The sequence below is a fragment of the Camelina sativa genome, chromosome 8 (assembly GCF_000633955.1).
Source record: "Camelina sativa cultivar DH55 chromosome 8, Cs, whole genome shotgun sequence".
Classification (NCBI taxonomy): domain Eukaryota; kingdom Viridiplantae; phylum Streptophyta; class Magnoliopsida; order Brassicales; family Brassicaceae; genus Camelina; species Camelina sativa.
This window is the reverse complement of record NC_025692.1, coordinates 4,340,876-4,364,881: the sequence shown is the minus strand read 5'-3', so window position 1 is coordinate 4,364,881 and position 24,006 is coordinate 4,340,876. Positions and strand designations below refer to the sequence as shown.

The 24,006-nt window shown below is 40.5% G+C and overlaps 6 protein-coding genes across 8 annotated transcripts; 4 read left to right on the top strand and 2 right to left on the bottom strand.

Annotated features, from left to right (window-relative positions):
* LOC104706102 (anthranilate phosphoribosyltransferase, chloroplastic) lies at positions 58-3,457 on the bottom strand. 2 transcript variants are annotated; one of them, XM_010422232.2, is made up of 9 exons: positions 3,131-3,457; positions 2,877-2,982; positions 2,599-2,742; positions 2,327-2,488; positions 1,928-2,200; positions 1,752-1,842; positions 1,608-1,667; positions 494-612; positions 58-387 (listed from the first exon to the last, which is right to left on the bottom strand). In XM_010422232.2, the coding sequence occupies exons 1-9, from the start codon at positions 3,346-3,348 to the stop codon at positions 232-234; spliced, it is 1,329 nt and encodes a 442-aa protein (XP_010420534.1). In that variant the 5' UTR covers positions 3,349-3,457; the 3' UTR covers positions 58-231. The 2 variants fall into 2 exon arrangements, with proteins under 2 accessions (XP_010420534.1, XP_010420535.1); XM_010422233.2 differs by having other exon boundaries at positions 2,877-2,979.
* On the bottom strand, positions 4,587-8,144 carry LOC104706100 (protein QUIRKY-like). Its single transcript, XM_010422231.2, has one exon. It carries the CDS (start codon positions 7,906-7,908, stop codon positions 4,747-4,749), a length of 3,162 nt encoding a protein of 1,053 aa, XP_010420533.1. The 5' UTR covers positions 7,909-8,144; the 3' UTR covers positions 4,587-4,746.
* Positions 10,185-11,227, top strand: LOC104706099 (probable disease resistance protein RPP1). The gene is made up of 2 exons (XM_010422230.2): positions 10,185-10,759; positions 10,843-11,227. Exons 1-2 carry the CDS (start codon positions 10,185-10,187, stop codon positions 11,225-11,227), a joined length of 960 nt encoding a protein of 319 aa, XP_010420532.1.
* On the top strand, positions 12,671-15,006 carry LOC104706098. Of its 2 annotated transcripts, none has more exons than XM_010422229.2 (2): positions 12,671-13,311; positions 13,459-15,006. In XM_010422229.2, the coding sequence occupies exon 2, from the start codon at positions 13,979-13,981 to the stop codon at positions 14,825-14,827; it is 849 nt and encodes a 282-aa protein (XP_010420531.1). In that variant the 5' UTR covers positions 12,671-13,311; positions 13,459-13,978; the 3' UTR covers positions 14,828-15,006. The 2 variants fall into 2 exon arrangements, with proteins under 2 accessions (XP_010420531.1, XP_010420530.1); XM_010422228.2 differs by having other exon boundaries at positions 13,410-15,006.
* LOC104709204 (probable disease resistance protein RPP1) lies at positions 19,217-19,903 on the top strand. Its single transcript, XM_010425855.1, has one exon. The coding sequence runs from the start codon at positions 19,217-19,219 to the stop codon at positions 19,901-19,903; it is 687 nt and encodes a 228-aa protein (XP_010424157.1).
* On the top strand, positions 20,967-22,804 carry LOC104706097 (probable disease resistance protein RPP1). The gene is made up of 2 exons (XM_010422227.1): positions 20,967-21,594; positions 21,671-22,804. Exons 1-2 carry the CDS (start codon positions 21,017-21,019, stop codon positions 22,668-22,670), a joined length of 1,578 nt encoding a protein of 525 aa, XP_010420529.1. The 5' UTR covers positions 20,967-21,016; the 3' UTR covers positions 22,671-22,804.

Below are 24,006 nucleotides of genomic sequence, written 5' to 3'. Positions count from 1 at the left end.
AGTAAAACTGATTCATTCATTGTACTAAATATTATTGTTGTTATGTTTACATGATGATAACGTATCTATCTCTCTGTGGTCTCTTCTCTTTATTGCTTGACAAAGAAACTAAAATTACAAAAGATTCTAGCGTCTTACTTTGGCACATTGCATTAATTTTCATCTACAATTGCAAGGGTGGTCTGTTGCATACAATATTGAAAAATGAAAACAATGCATAAGCCTCTCTGGTCACTGAGATTTCTGAGCTAAGTTCGAGATGTTTATCCATGAATCAAGCGTCTTGATAGCTTTCCCAGATGATTGTACTTCACGTGCCAAGGTTACTCCTTCAGCTAATGTTTGAACTCGGTTGCTAACCAGAAGAGCTGCAGCTGCGTTTAGGATCTGAAACAAGATTTTGACAAAGATGAACAAATTGCAGAAGTTCAAGAAAAAAGCAGGAAAGTTTTCAGAGAGAAGGAGAATGTTGAATCTGCAAAACAATATATACCAATGCATCGGCAATTGCTCCACGTTCTCCTGAAAGCACACGTCTTAACACATCCGCATTATAGTCTGGACCTCCACCTCGCAAGTCCTCAAGTGTACAACGAGGAATACCAAAGTCCACTGACAAAAGAAGCAAGCTTTAATATAAATAACTCTCCCATTTTTACCAAGTTGCTTCTGCAATCTTCATTTTAGAGAGGGAATAGAAAAGGTAAGCCAGTTGAAAGAGAAATTTTTACATGGATCGAATGAGAACTCTTCGATCTTCTCCGGCGTTACATCATAAACTAACCCTCCTCCTGTTTTTTTTTTTTGTTAAGCCATGATTAGTTAGTAATCGTAGGATAATCAAAGTCATCAATTTCGGGAAGGGATAATCTTACCTAACGGACTCATTTCGTCTAGACCATATGAGTGAACCACCAGTGCTCTTTTCATTCCAAAACGTTGCAGCGCCTTTGCCATCTTAACAACCTATGAAACCACACTAGCAACAGTAAATTTAAATGTCTCTTTTGTACTGATGAACTAGCTAATTTCCAACAGTAAGTAAACGTACCAGATTTTTGTGGTATACACCAACGACAGCATAAGAGACTCTAGCAGGGTTAAGCATAGGTCCCAATATGTTAAAAACGGTTTTTGTTTTAAGCTTTTTCCGGACAGGACCAACAATCTTCATAGCTGGATGATACATAGGTGACATCATAAAACCAATCCCGGATTCGTCAACACATCTTTTAATGCCCTCTGGTCCCAAATCCAGCATCACTCCTAGTGCCTCTAGTACATCAGCACTTCCACATGCAGAAGAACTCGAACGGTTTCCTTGCTGCAAAATAAATATCCATAATTACATGACCAAAGAACAGATGAGAGATCATTTGTCGTTGTTAATTCAAATATTCGCATGCTAAAAATCAATCATTTCTGTTTAGGACTTTCTCAANCCACCTCGCAAGTCCTCAAGTGTACAACGAGGAATACCAAAGTCCACTGACAAAAGAAGCAAGCTTTAATATAAATAACTCTCCCATTTTTACCAAGTTGCTTCTGCAATCTTCATTTTAGAGAGGGAATAGAAAAGGTAAGCCAGTTGAAAGAGAAATTTTTACATGGATCGAATGAGAACTCTTCGATCTTCTCCGGCGTTACATCATAAACTAACCCTCCTCCTGTTTTTTTTTTTTGTTAAGCCATGATTAGTTAGTAATCGTAGGATAATCAAAGTCATCAATTTCGGGAAGGGATAATCTTACCTAACGGACTCATTTCGTCTAGACCATATGAGTGAACCACCAGTGCTCTTTTCATTCCAAAACGTTGCAGCGCCTTTGCCATCTTAACAACCTATGAAACCACACTAGCAACAGTAAATTTAAATGTCTCTTTTGTACTGATGAACTAGCTAATTTCCAACAGTAAGTAAACGTACCAGATTTTTGTGGTATACACCAACGACAGCATAAGAGACTCTAGCAGGGTTAAGCATAGGTCCCAATATGTTAAAAACGGTTTTTGTTTTAAGCTTTTTCCGGACAGGACCAACAATCTTCATAGCTGGATGATACATAGGTGACATCATAAAACCAATCCCGGATTCGTCAACACATCTTTTAATGCCCTCTGGTCCCAAATCCAGCATCACTCCTAGTGCCTCTAGTACATCAGCACTTCCACATGCAGAAGAACTCGAACGGTTTCCTTGCTGCAAAATAAATATCCATAATTACATGACCAAAGAACAGATGAGAGATCATTTGTCGTTGTTAATTCAAATATTCGCATGCTAAAAATCAATCATTTCTGTTTAGGACTTTCTCAATCGTTATACCTTTGCTACTTTTGCACCACAAGCTGCAGCAAGTATTGAAGATCCAGTTGATATATTGACTGTGTTTGCTCCATCACCACCTGTTCCAACTATGTCCACAGCATCAACTAAACCTTCAACTTTCCGGGCATGTTTCATCATTGCCCTAGCCAACCCCACAACCTACCAAACACCGGATAATATAAAAGGTAGATGTTTTACTAAAATGAAGCGCTGTAATATAGGATTACGTCGTTATTATATGCCTTAAGATTGACTTAATTGATACTTACTTCTTCAAATGTCTCTCCTTTAGCTCTCAGCAGAACTAGGAAGGCACTAATCAAGACCTCGTTTGCCTCGCTCAGCAAAAACTCAAGAGATGATTCAGCCTCATCTTCAGAGAGATCCACCCGATCAATCAGAGTTTCAATCAACTGAGTAATAATCATAGAACAGAGCAAAACACATAATGAGAACATAGTAATCGCATCTAAGTCTCTGTTTTCACAAGCAGTTGGAAGCTCAGTAAAACTACAACTCTTTTAAGGTTCCTGAATTGAAAAATCACCTGGTTAAAAGATTTGATGGAAGAAGGGGTAGCATTTTCACAAGCAGTTGGCAGAGCTTCAGGTGCAGTAAAGCCACGGAGATTCTGAGAGCAAGCCAAAGAGCTGCTGAAGCAATTCAAGGTAATCAAGAGCACAGCACAATTAGGTTTCTTAGATTCAAATCAAAATAACCACACAAACAATTTCAAAGGACGTGTTTTTTTAACTCTAATGAAAGCAGACACCTAAACCGAAAAAAAATCGAGACTTTTACCTGCGACTAAAGAAAGATTGGGCATGCCCACGAATTGGGGACACAGCTCCGGTCGATGAGAGTCGTCGGCGACTCAATGCCGAGTAAATTCTAACTGCGGTCAGGTTGGTTTTTCCGCAGCTAGTGGACACATCATCTACGGCGTTGAACGAATTAAAGATCACTGAAAGCTTGATGCCGGAAACAATGGAGCTCGTAGCCGCCGCCGCCAAAACCATCTCTCGATTCGATTGCTTAACCAACAAACTCGAGAAATAAAATTGAACGAGGAGGAGATTTCTACAATAGATGATCTTTCCTCATGTCTTATTAGTAGCCCTTTAAACTAAATCTTCTTTTTGACTTTTTTAACTGTTGGATTTAAAAAAAAGGTTGTCGAACTTGACCCAAAATAAAAATAAAAGAGGATTTAGCAGTTATAGTATTTTAATAATTTAATTTCTATCAATTTTTTTTTTTCAACATAAAATATTTCAATTGTTTACCCCAAATTGAAAAAAAAAACGAGGAGAAATGTGATATGCTTCTTTGTTCGGTAAATTTTTTCTGATTTGATAATTGGTTTATTCAAATATTATTGTTCATAATATGATAAGTAGAATTCTTATAAAATTGATGCTGCTTTTGACTGAGGACTGGGCCCTTTGAAATTTCCAAATACGAGAATATATCGTGGTTGGTTGGTACTTGACAAAGGTTGAGCAGTGGATAACTTAACTGGCCTTTTTTTCATACTCACCACCACCAACAACGATTTCCGTACGCACTTACTTTATTTCCGCACATTTACCATTCTGCTCAAAAAAAGTAGGTTCATCCTCTCTTTTTTTTAGTCATTACCAAACGCCTCTTTCTGTACACAATTACACATGGTCAAATAAAGCATCTATTATAGGAAATCATAAAAAATCCCAACTTCGTGGCCCATTTTTAACCCAATAAAGCCCATTCTATGTTTAAACGACCCAAATATATATATACACATCAGCGGCAAACAAAAAAAAAAAACACTTATAAGATCGATCACATGAGCCGATCAGATAACGAAGGTAGTCGCCGGAANTAATATAAAATATAAAATTAATCTAAAAATTATTTTAAAATTTGAAAATATTTTATTTTATATTATTATGAAATACAAAAGACTTCTAAAACATCATTAACAGAGGATGTATTATGATTAGAAGTCTTCTAAAACTGATGCAGCTTTTGACTGAGGAGGGCCCTATGAAATTTCCAAATACGAGAATAAATCGTGGTTGGTTGGTTGGTAGTTGACAAAGGTTGAGCAGTGGATAACTTGCCTTCTTTTTTTTTCATAGTCACCACCACCAACAACGATTTCGGTACGTACTTACTTTATTTCCGCACATTTACCATTCTGCTCAAAAAAAGTAGGTTCATCCTCTTTTTTAGTCCATTTCCAAACACCTCTTTCTTTACCCAAAAATACACATGGTCAAATAAAGCATCTGTAGTACTGTATAGGAAAATCATATAAAATCCCTATTTCGTGGCCCATTTATAACCCAATAAAGCCCATTATAAGTTTAAACGACCCAAAAATATATACACATCAGCGTCAAACAAGAAAAAAAAATACTAATAAAGATCGATCACATGAGCCGATCAGATAACGAAGGTAGTCGCCGGAAGAAGTTTAAAACCGGAGATGGTTTCCGATCACGGAATATAGGATGTCGGAAGTAATAAAACCCTGACGCCATCGCCACCATCTTCGTCGGCACAAGATACAACACCAACGCCACGAATAAACACAGCCCCACGAATATACCCGTCGCTCGTGGGTCACGCCACGTCACCAAAGCTTGCATCTTCTCTCCTTGCGCAGCCACTTCACCAAGAATCGTCTGAACTCTAACTCCCACCCCTCGCAGCTTATCGTACCTCGACCTAACCATCTCCGGCGGACGGTTGCTAGGGACGACGTCGAACTCTTCGTCGAGCTCTTCTCTATCCGCCGCATCAGCCAACGAGAGTCTTGGATCAAAATGCGGTAGACCAGCACGTGACCTGAACCTGTAATTCCACGCGCCGATCACGAACAAGTAAAACGCTAATGTCGGAACGATGAGATCGGGGAACCAAATCAGCATCACGACAAGCGCGTGTACGAGGAGAGTCGATGTCGGATTCTTCCAGTAACGCGTGTCATCAACCCACCGCACCACGTCGACCATTCCGGCAACTACATTCACTATCCGGAGCCAGTTTGCTCGGACTTTACGCATACTGAAAGTATGAGAATCGGCGTCGAGCATGTACCGTACAATCTCTGGCCTCAAAGGCGGCTCAGATCGTGACAAATGTACGGCCAAGATCTTCACGGCAGTGTTCCTCAACATCTCTTCTTGAAACAAACTCAACGGTTTAATGTGGTGCATCAACGGCAGCAAAGGTTGAGTATACACGTGTAAGAAATCCAACGGTGGAGCTGACCTCACGAATCGAACGGCTAACTCTATCTCTCCCAGTTTTTTAACGCCGCCGTTAACTAACATCAGAAGCGGATACGTATTCCTATACGCTTTACCAGTCTCCAAAGTAGATATACGTATACGTACTTTTCCAATCCTTAGATCTTGACGCGTGGCCTCTTTCCCACCGTCGATCTCGAATACTCCCCAACTATCGAAGACTCCAATGGTCAGAACCGTACACGGATCGTATACTTTCCACGTATACTGCTCGTTCCATCTCGGATCTAAAGAATCCGATACGGTTCGGGTACGGACCCATTTAGTACCGTATTTCGCCACCGTGTACGCGTCCGTCGATCCTTTTCCGTTCACCGTCTTCATCGGCAACAGATTCTTGCAACCGATTACACCGAGCTCGACGATTCCCACCGCCGGTTTCCACAACTGCCTCGCCGTAGGTCGGTAATCGCTGCACACGTGCGCAGCCTCGTCCATCACGTGATATCCTCCGTCGAAACAGAGCCTCAGGTGTACTCTAGCTCTGTTTCCTCTCTTCTCTTCGTTTGGATCTTCGAATCCGAACCACCTCGAAGCTACCAAGCGATCGTCGACGCGTCTCTCGATTTCCGTGAGCGGCACGCGAGCCATCCCGACGGTGACTGGTCCTTTCGATGTTCGATACTCCAATGTGAAAACAAGCTGATCGGAGAAAGGCTCGGCGGCTACGAAGAGTAGGTCTTCGTTCCATGACGGAGCTCCGTTTCTAGTAACGGCGGATTTGGTTTTCTGAACTTGGAAACCTAACTGAGCTTTTAACTGAAACGACGCTTCTTTAAACGCCGTTAACTGTGGCGGTAACAAGTCTTGAGCTTCGATCACTGTGGCGCGTAGATACCACAGCTTTGACGACATGTAGACTTTAGCTCGTGCGGTTACGTTTCCAGCTGTATCAGTCTTCCACGCGTCGGGGAATGATTCGTCAGCTTGAGTTCCTGTCCACGTGGCAAGCATTAGATCGCTGTGGTGAGCTCCACCTCCTTCGAGACGGTACCATTGCGGCGCTAACGGACTATCCGGCGGGTCTCGGAGCGGAATCTCCGATACGTCGAAGCATATTCCACCGAGGAATTGGCTAGTTTCGATTCCCGTTGTTGATGAATCATTCCACACGGAGATCTCAAGAATCGGAGAAGAAGATAAATCCGGCGAGTCACGGAGGAAGGCGAAGGTTTGATCCCACTCGAAGCAAGTTGTTTTTCTGGCGGGTTTTGATTGGATCATTGTGCCGGAGAGTGAGATCTTTGTAACTGGACTACCTGAGGTTGGTAAAGACCGAGCTTTTACGACGCGGACGAAGACGTAATGCATTTTCTCAACCAAATCAAACGTGGATCGTTCTATGGTGGAGACGTCGGAGATCTCTGAAGTGTAACTTGCAGTTTCCGATAAGCTTCTACGTAGTGGTTGCGGTCCGGTTTTGTTTTCTGGTATTGAACCGGAGACTGATCTCGATATGGTAACTTCTGGTAACGGTGATCGCGGCGCTGAAGCCCAGCTCATCGAATCTTCTGACTCAAGCATAATATCTTCGCCGTCTGGTTGATTCTTTGGTGGCTCTTCAGCTGGTTTCGCTTCTGGTTCATTCTTATCTGATTCCGGTGGCAGATTTGGTTCCGGCGGAGCTGGATCTTCTCCACCAGCCGTAGCATTTTCCTGTAACGACGGTGAGACCTCCTCGTTTGGCTTAGTACCCTCGGCTGGCGGCGGTTGTGGTGGTTCCTCTGTTTCTTTCACTTCAGCAGGAGTATTGTCATTAGTCTCTGGTTTTGGCTGAGATTCGTCTGGACCTTCCGCCTTCACCTCCTCTGCCTTTTCCTCCACCACAGTCTCAAGAGGAGCTACCGCCGGTTTTAAAGGAGGAGGCTTTTCATCGGCGTAGTAAAGCCTTAGACCAATCTCACCTTGCACAAGATTAAACAAACTCTTCTTCTCCAAAGGATAGTATATCAAAGCCTCCTCTCCTTTCCCAACGAACTGATCGGACCCGAGTCGGATCCTACCGAGAAAGTTGTTCCTTCTTGTGGGTCCGAAGTTCTTGTCATGGTACATGTCAAGCTCAAGAACATCGGTAAAGACTTGATGAGAAGGTCGCTTTGCGAGACTGAACTCGAGCGTCTCGTTCCAAACAGGGTTTAAATCACGGACTATGGTTCGTGTCCTTCGTCTCTGGCCGTAGTAGTCGACGACAACGTAAGGACTTGACGTTCCGTGGCCATCCTTTGGTGTAAGGTCCTTTGCGTCTACTACTTCTACTACCAGTTTTCGATTTGTTGTCATGTTTTTTTGTCTTATTGAAACTGTTGTTTCAACGCATGCATGAGATTGAGATGAATTTGCGTGAAGGTTTAAGCTTTGTGAAAAGAGAGAAAGAGGAGAGAGTAAAAAACAGAAGAGGTTTGATTTGCAGGATTAGTGGCTTATGTTAAGAAAAGAGTGGGAAAGAATCAAAAGCGATGAGTCAAAAGTAGGAGACATTAATTCTTTTAGGTGTATCTGATAGGAATGAGCCTGTGTTTGTGTTTATATATGTAAAATATACTTTGTAAATATGAACTGTAGTTTTATAGCGATATTGAAACTGAAGATACTGTAAGAATTAAAGAAAAAATTGACAGATGTCCAAGATGTTGCATGCACATTCAATAAAACTGTACAATCGAATCAGTGTGTAAGGATTTGTGAAATTTTTTGCTTATTTTGAGTTAAGCCATAAAAATTTAAAATTTCCTCTGTTTTTTTTAATACGTGGGATACTTAACTTGATTTAGAAGCAACTCCTGTCAATTCACACTTTGTTTTCTATTTCTTTTGTAGTCTTTTGCTTTCCCTTTTTTCGCTTGTTAATTGGAAATACATTCATATATTTCTCTTTCCGGGTTATAGATTACGTAATTCTTTTACTTCCGGCTTTTGTTTTTCTGAGTTGCTTTTGACTAATTGAAGATTCTCTCTTATGGTTCTTTAATAGCTTTAGACTTTAGTGTACACAAGGAGATTGAAGGTGGTGGAAGACACTCAATGCCACCAAGGATATGTCAGATTTTAAGCAAATTGCTTTTGTTCTTTCTTCAAAAAGTGATTGGTCTCTTTGTCTCTCCTTTTTCTCGAATCTCACCGACCTTAAGCTTAAATAGCTCCCTTCAATCAACCTCATCCATATTCCAATGTAAGACAAGATATATTAACTTTGGTTCAATTGTCTGCTTAGAAACTATATATATGCAATATATTAGTATGATCACAGGAAATAAATACCGAAAATTAGGAATTTGTTGAATCTCTTTTTGACTACCCAACATCGAGTTTGGTCATTCCTATTAAGAATATGGTTTTTTGTCTAATGTTGATGAGTTTTTTGACTACCATTAGCATCATTCAAGGTTTTTTTACTTGGATTTTGCCTATGCATATATGGGTATAGGTTTAGAGCATACCTACAAATGGTTAATCTTGTAGCCTGAAAAATCCACTCTTCCTAGGTTTTATAATTATAGAGGTTCTTCTGATACGGTCTAGGAACTTAGATTACCAAATTTATGATGACATCATGTCTCAGTATCAAGCCATAGATCTTGGAAATCTTAATGTTTAGCTTGATTAGGCAAAAATATTTACATCTATCAAGTCAAAAGAAAAGAGAGGATTAAGGAGTCCAAAAAACAGAGTTCATCCATCGCCAAGTGGTTCTTAATTTTTCTCCATGAAAAGATTCAGTTCGACGTCATCATTAGAAGAAGAAAGCCGACTGTATAAATAAAGCTCATCAGTAGACTCGTTCTCCTCATACCTTATGCAGGAGTTCAGCTTAATGTAGAAGTTTTCAGTTAAAAATTGTTTATGAAAATAATTTAAAACTCTCCAATACATATCTATATATAGTTTTAAAGAACAATCAAATACAATATAACACATACCTGCTCTGTTTTTTTCCGCCCTATAATACTCTGTTTTGTGGTCTCGTTGAATGTTTCTTTTCGCTTAAGCAACCTTCTTACATCATCTGAAAAACGGTATGCAAGCAGAATATACAAAGTTAGTAGACTAACAAGCAGTAATATATCTTTTTCTTTCTAAATTGTAAAATCTCCAATACGTTTTGGTAAGATCTCATTCCTCTACTACCTAGAGATCATTCTCAAATTCTATAGTTAATATTAGATCAAGAAGCTGAGATAACTCATGCGAATCGGTCTACAATAATATAAGATTCAGTGCATGACTCTTGACCTAGTCCTGCCTTGAGAGGCTACACAAGAATTTAAAGAAGTAAATTAGCTTGACTCAGTCCCATTGAATTCTTTGCTCTGTTTTGCTCCAAATAAATACTTCTTTAGGTCGCGAGATCCTTGACTTTCTCTTTTCTTGCAAGAGATTCTAACGTTACAATATCATATCTTATTCTATAAAATCAGCTCTAAGTATGAAAGAGTGTAAATAGGTAGAACTTAGAAGATCAACTTATTCTAGTTGTGCTCTTGCATCGGAATTTAAAACCCATTAGCATAGGCAAAGTCTATAAGAGTCATCACATTCAAAATTCCATAGAAAAAAACATGTCCCTGAAAGGAATTCTCAAGTCGATTTTGGGAAAACCAAGTAAAAAAAGCAATCATCTTCAACCTCCCATAGCATCTTCTTCGTCTTCTTCTACTTCTTCTTCATCATCATCATCGCCACCAACTCGTCAATACAGCTACGATGTCTTCCCAAGCTTCTCCGGTCAAGATGTCCGCAGAACCTTTCTCAGCCACTTTCTTGAAGGGTTGAAAAGCAAGAAAATTAAAACGTTTATAGACAATGGGATCAGGAGGAGTGAATCTATCAACTCAGAGCTCATAAGAGCTATTAAGGAATCGAGGATTTCCGTTGTGATCCTATCTAAGAATTACTCCTCTTCAAGCTGGTGTCTAAACGAGCTGGAATTGATCATGGAGTGCAGGGACACTCTTGGGCAGACTGTGATGACAATCTTCTACGATTTGGATCCTTCTGATGTCAGAAAACAAACCGGAGATTTTGGAATGGCCTTTGAAGAAACTTGTCATGGGAAGACAGAAGAACAAAAAGAAAGATGGACAAAAGCTTTGAATCAAGTTGCAGTTATTGCCGGAGAACACTCTGTTTTATGGTACTATCATACTCCCAATTTCAACAAACACAACCATTTTAATTTAGCACTGTCCTTACTTTATCTGTACTGTATTTTCATAGGGCTGGTGAAGCTGAGATGATCTCAAAGATTGTCATGGATGTTTCTAACGAGCTGCCATCAACGGATTTTGATCGGTTAGTTGGAATTGAAGCTCATGTGAAAGAGATGAAATCGATGCTATGCTTGACATCCGATGAGGTTAAGATAGTAGGGATCTGGGGTCCTGCAGGTATTGGCAAAACCACCATAGCTAGAGCTTTGTACGATCAAGTTTCCAGTAACTTCCAGCTCAAGTTTTATATGGAAAATTTTGAAGGGAAGAAAAAAGTGCTTACACATGGCACTATCCGCTTGAAACATTATTTGCAAAAGGAGTTGCTCTCCGGAGTATTAGATTATAGAGACATGAAGATACCTGACTTACAAGAAGCACAGTTAGGTTAAACCACCAGAGAGTCCTTCTTGTTCTTGATGATTTGCTTCCTGAGGAGCTGCAAGCTTTGGGAGATATAATTAAGGATCTTAGATTCGGCAGTAAAGTGATTGTGACCAGTGAAGATATAGACACATTGAGAGAATGCGGGGTCAACTAGATCCAGACCTACAGAGTTGCTTTCCCATCAAGCGAAAAGGCTATGCAGATCTTCTCCTACTCTGCGTTTGGACAAAGCTATCCACCAAGAGGTTACTTGGAGCATGCCGTTGAAGTAACGAAGCTTGTTACTTCAATTCCACTTGGTCTCAAAGTATTAGGTTCGTATTTGCGTGGAAACAGCAAAGATGAGTGGATAGTGACACTATCTACGCTCAGAACCTCTCCTTATGATGACAAGCATATCTGGAGAGTAATTAGATTTGCATATGATCAACTATCCTATAAACATAAATATATACTTTACGAGTTACAAAGTAGAATAGATTTGGATAAGAACGTGAACAACTCCATATTCTTCCTTGCCCAGAGGGATTGGGACGTGGAGAAAGGGATACAAACGCTAGCTGACATGGCGCTCATCTCTAGATTAGGGGATGGAAGAATCATAACGCATTATTCGGTACAGTATTGTGCTAAAAAATTCACGTGGTCCGGTTAGTACTTAGTAGCTTGAAACCATGGAATACTATGAAATTTTAGTCTTTTAATTTTCCATGTAATTATGCAGCATTAGAGTTAGAGCTCTTATTACATGGTTTATCTTTCTTCTTTTGTGAATTACACATACAATGATCATCGTAGCATACTAGCATATGCCTTTCTAACACACAGTTTTTCTTATTTTTTATGTTGTATAGTAATTTTAATAAACTTTTAACTCAAACAATCACAAAAGCCATACTTGCATTTGATGGATTAATTTTATCGAGATTAATGGCTAAAAAAGTTATTATTTGGAAAGGGAATGTGAAGGATGGTCACATAAGATGGAAGAGACTTGAGTATTATGTAAGGGACATGAGCCAATCCATTATTTGTCAATTGATTTTGAGGTGAAAACCTAGCTATGAAACTAAACATGAAAAGAGAGCCGAATGTACCAAGCTAGAGTAACTTGCAATCAAAATAATTTGGTGGTCAAGATACCTAGACGAACATTATCTCTAGGGATCCCATAACGGAAATATTTTTATAATTGTTTTTGAGTTGTAAACTCATGAAACCAGCACAGATCAGAGAAACGTAGAAGTCAGAATCTTAAGAAGTAACAAAGCTTGACCCAGTCCTTTTTAAATGTTTATTTTTCTCCAAAATAAATTATTTTTTATATTGCTTGCTTGGTGAAAAAGAAAAACCAGAACTTTCTCTTTTAATTCTTGCATGACTTTGAACGAACAATACCATAATTTATTGTGTAACATCAGCTGAAGTATGAAAGCGTGTAAAGAGGTAAGATGAGCCCAATAGTAGGTGTTTCTTTTAAAAAAAAATTTGAACCCATTTTCATAGGCAAAGATCAAGTCTTAAGTCTTCTATAAACCATGTTCTTGAAATGAATATCAAGTCGATCGATTCTGAGAGAATCAAGAAGAAATACCAATTGATCTCTTCATCCTCTCATGGCATCTTCTTCTTCTTTATCAACTCGTCAATACAGCTATGATGTCTTCCCAAGCTTCTCCAGTCAAGATGTTCGGAGAACCTTTCTCAGCCACTTTCTTGAAGGGTTGAAAAGCAAAGGAATTAAAACGTTCACAGAAAATGGGACCATGAGGGGAGACTCTATCAACTCTGAGCTCGAAAAAGCTATTAAAGAATCAAGGATTGCCTTCGTGATCCTCTCTAAGAACTACGTCTCTTCGAGTAAGTGTTTAAACGAGCTGCAACTGATCATGGAGTGCAGAGACACTCTTGGGCAGACTGTGATGACAATCTTCTACGATGTGGATCCCTCTGATGTCAGAAACCAAACCGGAGATTTTGGAAAAGCCTTTGAAGAAACTTGTCATGGGAAGACAGAAGAACAAAAAGAAAGATGAACAAAAGCTTTGAATCAATTTGCAGTTATTGCCGGAGAACACTCTGTTTCATGGTACAATCATACTCCCAATTTCAACAAACACAACCATTCTAATCGTTGCCGGATTTAATTTAGCACTGTCCTTACTTTATCTGTACTGTATTTCATAGGACTTTATTCAGGTTGATTTAGTAATTCTACGTTCTAAACTTCATTTAGGGCCAGTGAAGCTGCAATGATATCAAAAATTGTCATGGATATTTTAAACGAGTTGCCATAAACGGATTTTGATCAGTTAGTTGGAACTGAAGATCATGTAGCAAAGATTAAATCGATGTTACGCTTGGAATCGGATGAGGTTAAAATAGTGGGGATATGGGGTTCTGCAGGTATTGGCAAAACCACCATAGCTAGAGCTTTGTACAATCAAGTTTCTGTTAAGGATACAGCATCGACTGTCATCAATACTTCAATATATTCTTTCGTTGTATCAGTAGTTTATATACTTACTTAACCTAGAGGCTCTCCCTTGAATTATGTATATATATGATCGTGTAATCACTCTTTGAGATATACAAGAATATACATTCTTTATATGGTATCAGAGCAAATCCATACCCTATTTTTCTCTCTTGCAGCCGCCTCCTCCTTCTCTGTTCTTTGATCTCAGACCTCAGATCTTCTCTCATCTTTTTCACCTCCTTCTCTTCTCTCGTCTTTTTCATTTCTCTTTCTCTTCATGGCTGCCATTGTTGAAGTTGTTGATATGGCCCAAGGTCTTCTCAACATCAACATGATGAATACCACCAAGATCACGTCAACAAACTACATGACTTGGAGCCTTCAGGTTCACTCTCTTCTTGACGGGTATGAACTTGCAGGGTACGTTGATGGCTCCTCTGTCCCACCGGATCAGATGCTCACTACCGATCCGCCTACACCAAATCCAGCGTATGCGAAGTGGAAAAGACAAGACAAGCTCATATATAGCGGTCTTCTTGGCACTCTCTCTCCCTCCCTGCAACCGCTGGTCTCTAAGACCAAATCTGCTGCTGAAATGTGGAAAACAATCTCCACCACCTATGCCAATCCTAGCTGGGGCCACATCCAGCAGATCCGACTGCAACTCAAGCAAGCCGCCAAGGGAGATAAGACTGTTGACGACTATATGCAGTCCCTCACATCTCGCTTTGATCAATTGGCACTTCTCGGCAAGCCGCTTGCTCTTGAAGAACAACTTGAGTTCATCTTCGGAGGTCTTCCTGAAGATTACAAATCTGTCATTGATCAAGTGGAAGGACGTGAGACCCCGCCGTCCATCCTTGAAGTTCATGAAAAGCTTATCAACAAGGAAGCCAAAATCATGGCCATGGCGCTTTCACACACCACCTCTAGTCCGACCTCTGCTCATGTTGCCACTACTCGCCCACATACCTCTGGGAAACCATTCTATCGTCCAAACCAAACCTGGAACAACAACAAACAACAATCACGCAAAGACAACCGCATAACAAGAGGGTACCAAGGCAAGTGTCAACTATGCGGAGTGTTTGGACATAGCGCACAACGCTGTTCACGGCTACAATAATCCAATCAATATAGGTCTCCAAATGCTTTGCTACCATCTCCCTTTCGTCCCTGGCAACCACGGGCCAATCTCGCTCTTGGACACCAACAGACAACCACTCCGTGGTTACTGGACAGTGGAGCCACCCACCACATGACTAGCGACCTTGGCAACTTGGCACTTCATCAACCATACAATAGCAACGATTCTGTTCTCATTGGTGATGGTTCAGGTCTTCAAATTAATCACACTGGTTCCCNGCTTTGATCAATTGGCACTTCTCGGCAAGCCGCTTGCTCTTGAAGAACAACTTGAGTTCATCTTCGGAGGTCTTCCTGAAGATTACAAATCTGTCATTGATCAAGTGGAAGGACGTGAGACCCCGCCGTCCATCCTTGAAGTTCATGAAAAGCTTATCAACAAGGAAGCCAAAATCATGGCCATGGCGCTTTCACACACCACCTCTAGTCCGACCTCTGCTCATGTTGCCACTACTCGCCCACATACCTCTGGGAAACCATTCTATCGTCCAAACCAAACCTGGAACAACAACAAACAACAATCACGCAAAGACAACCGCATAACAAGAGGGTACCAAGGCAAGTGTCAACTATGCGGAGTGTTTGGACATAGCGCACAACGCTGTTCACGGCTACAATAATCCAATCAATATAGGTCTCCAAATGCTTTGCTACCATCTCCCTTTCGTCCCTGGCAACCACGGGCCAATCTCGCTCTTGGACACCAACAGACAACCACTCCGTGGTTACTGGACAGTGGAGCCACCCACCACATGACTAGCGACCTTGGCAACTTGGCACTTCATCAACCATACAATAGCAACGATTCTGTTCTCATTGGTGATGGTTCAGGTCTTCAAATTAATCACACTGGTTCCCTATCTCTATCCTCTACTTCTAAACCTTTATCCCTAACCAATGTTCTTTGTGTGCCTCACATTCACAAAAACCTTATTTCTGTCTATCGTCTTTGTAACTCTAATCAGGTCTCGGTTAAATTTTTCCCTGCTTACTTTCAGGTGAAGGATCTGATGTCGGGGGTCCCATTACTCCAAGGGAGAACTAAAGGGGAGCTTTACGAGTGGCCGGTTTCTTCTTCCATCATCCAATCCTTCTTTGCCTCACCATCATCATCCAAACCATCCTTAAGAGACTGGCACTCTCGCTTAGGCCACCCATCACATTCTATTCTTCAAACAGTTGTTTCCAATTTCTCTCTTCCTTATTTAAAATCAGATTCACAGACTATGTTGTGCACTGATTATGCTATCAATAAAAGCCACAAGCTACCTTTCTCTCAAACCTCTATTGTTTCCACTCATCCACTAAACATTATCTTTTCTGATGTCTGGACCTCCCCAATAATCTCTATAGACAACTTTAAATACTACCTTGTCCTAGTTGACCACTATACGCGCTACACATGGATCTACTCACTCAAGACAAAGTCTCAGGTTCGTGAAACATTCATCACGTACAAAGAACTTGTTGAAAACCGATTCAACAACCGTTTTGGCATTCTATACACTGACAATGGTGGCGAATTCATTGCACTCAAGTCCTTCTTATCCGGTGCCGGCATTACTCATCTCACAACTCCACCTCATACCCCTGAACACAACAGCATCTCTGAAAGGAAACATCGCCACATCGTTGAAACTGGTTTATCTCTTCTCACCCATGCAGGCATGCCAAACACGTACTGGACTTATGCGTTCGCTGCGGCCGTGTATCTCATCAATCGACTTCCTACGCCGGTTATCAACATGGAGACTACGTTGAAGAAACTATTCGATACAACTCCGAATTATACCAAACTTAGAGTGTTTGGGTGCATCTGATTTCCGTGGCTGCGACCCTACACCAAGCACAAACTTGAGAATCGTTCGACACCTTGCGTATTCTTGGGCTATTCGCTAATCCAAAGTGCATATATATGTCTCCAGCCTACCTCCGGTCGGATATATGTGTCTCGACATGTCCGCTTTGACGAACGGAGTTTCCCGTTTTCAAGTCCGACCCCTCTTCCTCCAACAATACCCATCGTCGAGCCTAACTCCTCACCATTCCCGAATTCTGCTGCCGTGCTTATTCCGTCACCAAACATCACCGCTCCCACGCCACCAAATGCCACACCGCCATCACCGCCGCCACTCGTATCGTCACCTCCTCCTGGACCCTCAATATCAGATCTTCGCCCGACGGTAAGTATCGAAAATGTTGATTTGGATCATGATAGAGTTTCAATAGATAGACATCCTCAACCAGTCCAAACCCAACAACCGGCCCCTCTCAAGCAATATTCTCGCCGAAATCCACCAACTAAAGCCCAACAACCAAAGCCCACTACAAATACCCAACCACAAAACCCAAGTACACAACCTCTCCCTTCAAACACGAATACAATCTCACAAAACCAAGTCAATCCCTCCTCACTTCCAAATCTTCACCCCGACAATCAACATCCGATGAAAACCCGACGGAAAAACAATATCACCAAACCAAAAGCAAAATTGAACCTCTCTGTTCCCTTGTCCAAACACATCCCACCTGAACCTAATACTGTAAACCAGGCACTTAAAGACAAACGATGGAGAGGAGCCATGTCCACCGAGATAGATGCTTTTGCTCAAAATCAAACTCTCGAACTTGTTCCTCCACAACCTCACTTGAATGTTTTTGGCTGTAAATGGCTGTTTAAGAACAAGTTTCTCTCTAATGGCTCTCTTGGCAGGTGCAAGGCAAAGTTGGTAGCCAAGGGCTACTCACAACAACTTGGCCGTGATTATACTGAGACTTTCAGTCCTGTGATTAAGTCCACAACCATTCGGCTTGTTCTTGACGTCGCTGTCTCCAAAGGCTGGCCTATAAAACAGCTTGACGTCAACAACGCCTTCCTGCAAGGTACCCTCGATGAAGAAGTTTATATGGAGCAACCTCCTGGCTTCGTCAACTCTGATTTTCCAAACCATGTATGTCGTCTCCGCAAAGCCATTTATGGGTTAAAACAGGCACCACAGACCTGGTATACAGAGTTAAAGAACTACTTGGTTGGAGTAGGTTTTGTCAACTCCTTGGCAGATACGTCTCTGTTTGTGCTTCAAAATGGCAAAGACTATCTCTATTTGCTTGTCTATGTCGATGATATACTTGTGACAGGAAGCAACAGAGCGGATATCAATCGGATTCTCACCTTGCTGGCTGATCGTTTTTCTGTCAAGGACCCTGAAGATCTCAACTACTTTCTTGGCCTTGAAGTACACCGCACATCCAAAGGTCTTCATCTCTCTCAGCGGAAATACATTGTTGATCTGCTCCATCAATATAACATGACCGATGCCAATGCAGTATCTACACCGATGGCCTCTTCTCCAACGCTCACTCTTACAACTGGCACCACACTCTCTGATCCGAAGACTTATCGCAAACTGGTTGGGAGTCTGCAATATTTGGCATTCACACGTCTTGACATTGCCTTCGCCGTCAATCGTCTCTCTCAATTCATGCACAAGCCCACAGATGTTCATTGGCAGGCAGCCAAACGGATTCTTCGCTACCTCGTCGGGACACCAACACACGGCATCTTTTTCTCGGCGACGTCCCCACTCTCTTTACATGCATATTCCGACGCTGATTGGGCTGGAGATTCTCACGCCTATGTGTCCACCAATGCATATATCGTCTACCTTGGAAGCAACCCCATCTCATGGTCTGCCAAGAAACAAAATGGTGTGGCTAGATCATCGACCGAGGCCGAATACAGGGCAGTGGCGAATACAGCATCTGAGTTACGGTGGATATGTAGTCTTCTCACTAAACTTGGAATCACACAAACCGCCCCACCGATCATCTATTGCGACAATGTTGGAGCTACTTTTCTATGTGCTAATCCTGTGTTCCACTCAAGGATGAAACCCATTGCAATTGACTATCACTTTGTAAGGGGTCAAGTACATAATGGACTTCTTCGTGTAGCTCATATACACACAACCGACCAACTCGCTGATGCTTTAACAAAGCCACTATCTCGCCAACGGTTTCTTCATCTCCGGTCCAAGATAGGAGTGACATCAGCCCCTCCATCTTGAGGGGGATGTTAAGGATACAACATCGACTGTCATAAATACCTCAATATATTATTTCTTTGTATCAATAGTTCTTACACTTACTTAACCTAGAGGCTCTCCCTTGAATTCTGTATATATATGATCGTGTAATCACTCTTTGAGATATACAAGAATATACATTCTTTATAGTTTCCAGCAACTTTGAACTTAAGTTTTACAAAGAGAATCTTGGGGGAATGTTTAGGAGGATTAGTCTTGACCCCATTAGCTTGAAAAATCATTTGGAAAACGAGTTATACTCTGGAATTTTAGATTATAGGGACATGAAGATACCTGACTTGCAGGAGGCGCAATTTAGGATAATGCACCAGAGAGTCCTTCTCATTCTTGATGATGTCTGTTCTGAGGAGATACAAGCTTTGGCAAATCTGATTCAGTGTCTTAAATTTGGAAGTAAGGTTATCATGACGAATGAAAATGTATTCACATTGATGCATAATGGGATCGACCAGATATACAAAGTTGTTTACCCATCGAGTGAAGAGGCTTTACAGATCTTCTCATACTCTCCGTTTGGGCAAAGCTTTCCACCAAGAGGTTACATGGAGCAAGCTGTTGAAGTAACTAAGTTTATTGCTCCTTTTCCACTTGGTCTCAAGATCTTAGGCTCGGCTTTACGTGGGAAGAGCAAAGAAGAGTGGACAATGGCACCGGCTAAACTCAAAACCTATGTTGACGTCACGGATATTGAGAAAGCTATTAGATTTGCGTACGATGGTTTATCTAAGAATCACAAAACTTTGTTTTTCTCGTTAGGCGATTCTTCTTATTGGAGTAAGAACGGGTTATACTCGCTTTCCGCCGTAAACTATATGTGGAGAGACTGGGACATAGAGAAAGGGGTACAAACTCTAGCTGATATGGCTCTTATCTCTATATCTAGGGGTGACGGAGATTTAATCATGATGCATTATCTCGTTAAGTTAATGTGTAAAACTTATTTCAATTAAGTTGTGTAAAAGGATTGCATTAATTAATTCATAAACACCTGATTCTTCCATGAAGGCAGGAAACACCTAATGTAGATAGCTTCTTCTATATAAGTCATGTATGGATTTTGTTTCTCACGTTATCTTTTTTCTGTTGTGTTTATTCGTTGGGATAATTTACCTACCAACGTAGCTTTAATGCTTCAGATGAACATGAACACTGACTCATTCAAAAAAGAAGAACATGAACACTGAGAGACGAAGTCCAGTTGAATGCTTTCCTTCTCTCCATACAATGAAGATGCCTCTTTATGTCTGTCGCAAGATCATTGGCGATAAATGAATAGAAGTAAAAAAAAATTTCTCCATTCTTTAAAGATTTTGACGTGCAATTTGTATTGTATGATCAGCCTCTGTTTTAGCTAGAAAACGTATAAACCACGTAAAATATAAAACTAACTTTAAATAAGTAGTTATTTGGATCCCACTTGCATAAAAGTAAAAGAACAAGTCATCGGTCAACAGACTCATCACTGTACGAAAAAAATGTGTTTTTTCATAGGAATGGATTCTTCTTCTTCTTCTTAGACATGAAGCTTCCTTTGAATTTTACCAAAAAAAAAAATGACTCTAAAATATGTTTTTAAAAAAGTCAACGTATAGTTGCTCTGTTTTTTCTTTCTTTTTTCATATAATGCTGATTTCTTGTCCCTGTCAATGTTTCTTTTCACTTAAGCAAACCTTCACGTTCAAGTTTTTACATCACAAAACCTAAAGGAAGACTTTTTCAAGTCTCGCATGGCTGTACGCAAACAGATATACAAAGTATTAGACTATTAGTAAACAAATTTGTTTGGTAATTTCCAAGTTACGTAATTTCTAAAATAGTTTTGACAGTATTTCACTCATTTAAGTACTACTACTCTGTTTTTTTTTTCTGGCAAGATTTTGAACGTACAATAATATCTATTCTATATATTCTATAAACAATAGCTGAAGTAAGAAAGCGCGTTAATAGGTTGAAGATCGACTATTGTATAATTTGTATTGGTATTTAAAACCCATTTGCATAGGCAAAGTCTAAAAGTCCAATGATCTTATTTGTCATCACACTCAAATTTACATAGGAAATACATGTCGTTGCAAGGAATTTTCAAGTCGGTTTGGGGGAAATCAAGAAAAGATAGTGATTCTTCTATGTACCCTCAAATGGCTTCTTCTGTTCCTTTTTCTTCGTCGTCTTCATCTTCTTCATCGTTATCAACTCGTCAATACACCTACGATGTCTTCCCAAGCTTTTCTGGTCAAGATGTCCGCAGAACTTTTCTCAGCCACTTTCTTGAAGGGTTGAAAAGCAAGGGAATCAAAACGTTCATAGATAATGGGATCATGAGAAGCGAGTCTATCAACTCTGAGCTCATAAGAGCCATTAGAGAATCAAGGATTGCTGTCGTGATCCTATCTAAGAACTACGCTTCTTCAAGCTGGTGTCTAAACGAGTTGCAGCTGATAATGGACTGCAGAGCTTCTCTAGGACAAACTGTGATGACTATTTTCTACGACGTGGAGCCTTCTGATGTGAGAAAGCAGACTGGCGAATTTGGAAATACATTTGAACAAACCTGTTATGGGAAGACGGAGGAAGAGAAGCAGAGATGGAGACAAGCTTTGACTGAAGTTGCAGTTATTGCTGGAGAGCATTCTGACTCATGGTATTGTTCCAATCCAGTCTTGTTTTCGTGTCCATTTAATTTAGTAGTCTCCTAACTTTATATGTCATGTCCTTAGGGCTAGTGAGGCTGAGATGATCTCGAAGATCGTCATGGATGTTTCTAACGAGTTGCCATCAACGGATTTTGATAAGTTAGTTGGAATTGAAGCTCATGTAGCAAATATGAAATCGAAGATATGCTTAGAATCCGACGAGGTGAAGATTGTGGGGATATGGGGTCCTGCAGGTATTGGCAAAGCCACCATAGCTAGAAATTTATACAATCAAGTTTCCAGCTACTTCCAACTTAAGTATTATAGGGAGCCAGTTTGGAAGACTGGCTCTAACGGAATGGGATTGCATAACGAATTGCTATCTGGAATGTTAGATCATAGAGACATGAAGATACCTCACATGTTAGAGGCGCAATATAGGTTAATGCACCAGAGAGTCCTTCTCATTCTTGATAATGTCAATACCGAAGAGCTACAAGCTTTGCAAAATCTAAGTCAGTATCTTAAATTCGGAAGTAAGGTGATTGTGATGATTGAAGATATATATGCATTGAGGCATTGTGGAATCGAGCAGATATACAAAGTTGCTTTCCCATCGAGCGAAGAGGCTTTACAGATATTCTCATACTCTGCGTTTGGGCAAAGCTCTCCACCAAGAGGTTACTTGGAGCATGCAAATGAAGTAACTAAACTTATTGCTCCTTTTCCACTTGGTCTCAAGATCTTAGGCTCGGCTTTACGTGGGAAGAGCAAAGAGGAGTGGACCATGGTACCGGCTAAACTCAAGAGCTATCTTAACGACACGGATATTCAGAAAGCAATTAGATTTGCGTGCGATGGTTTGTCTGAGAAGCACAGAACTTTATTTCAATCGTTAGCAGATTCTAGATATTGGGGTAAGAATTTGAACAACGCCATCTACTCGCTTGCCGAGACAGATTGGGACGTGGAGAAAGGGTTACAAACCCTAGCTGATCTGGCTCTCATCTCTAAATCTGCGGAAGGAGAAATCATGATGCATGATTTGATACAGTCAATGCTTTGGAGTGGTAGACTTAGATAATTGTGGAATGACAATATTTTTTGGTGAATATTTTGGAATGACATAAAATAAGGTTAAACTCTACAATGAGACAAGTTATTTGCATAACCATTTTTGTATTTTTTTATTACCCAACATCGAGTTTGGACCTTTCACTCCCATCAACAATATTGGTAATTTGGTTTGTATAATACTGATGAGTTTCTGTTTGGCTATCACTAAAACTATTAAAGAACTAGACTTGATTTTTTTCCTATGCATAAGACCACACCTACGATTAGTTAATCTTCTACGTGTTTACACGCTCTGCGCACCTACATAAGTTTGGATGACATATTGTCTCAGTACGTATAAAACAAGAGGTCTCAGAAATCTTAATGTGAAGGTCCAATTGAATGCTTTTCTTTTCTTCTCTCCATACAATAAGGATGCCTCTTATGTCGCAAGATCATTGGGGATAAATGAATAAAAGTAAAAAAATTCTCCATTCTTGCACGATTTTGTATTGTATAAACATCAGCCTCTGTTTTAGAAAACGTGTAAACCACGTAAAATATAAACTAACTCTTAATTAAATAGTTATTTGGATCCCACTTGCATATAACTAAAAGAACAAGTCCTCGGTCATCAGATTCATCAGTGTATTGATATGTCTATATTTTGCATCTGCTTAGCATGTATTTGTCATGCATTTAATTAGGATAACTAGTTGTTTTGCATCATTTTAGAACCTTTTTTATACACTTTGCATGTTTAGGAAGTTTTTGCATCATCCTTGCATACATTGTGCATTTCAGATTATTTCGCAGACGATCGAGCCACCTTCGAGTCAGCAATCGAGCAACGCAATCGAGCCACTCTCACCCAAGCAATCGAGCCACACAATCGAGCCACTGTCGCCCACTCCGACTCGATGCACATGTCAGGAAGACGTTCCGTCTTACACGCTTCAGGAGAGTCCCAAACTGACGCTTCACCTTGTCGTTTTAAGTTTTAGGGATTTACATGTTTTTACTGTAATAAGTTTTGTAAGTCTTGGCTGGGGGACATCTTATCTTTTATCTCATTTTCTTTTCTAAGGTTTGACCTAGCCACCTAAAAACGTTCTCAGACTTTGTAATCCGACATCTTGGAGTTTATTGAGTTTTTGCATTTGTTTTTTTCTGCAAAGTTGTTCTTCTCATTTCTATCTATCTATTATGCTTGGTTCAATGTTTTCTGGATTTGTATCTTTGGTGATGATTTCCGGATCTGAGTAGTGTTAAGGTTCTTGGGGATGTGATAGACTAGGTGGAGGATCTTAGGATGTAGGGTGTTTAAGCTTTGATTTGTATGATTCCCTTCTGGACTCGTGTTA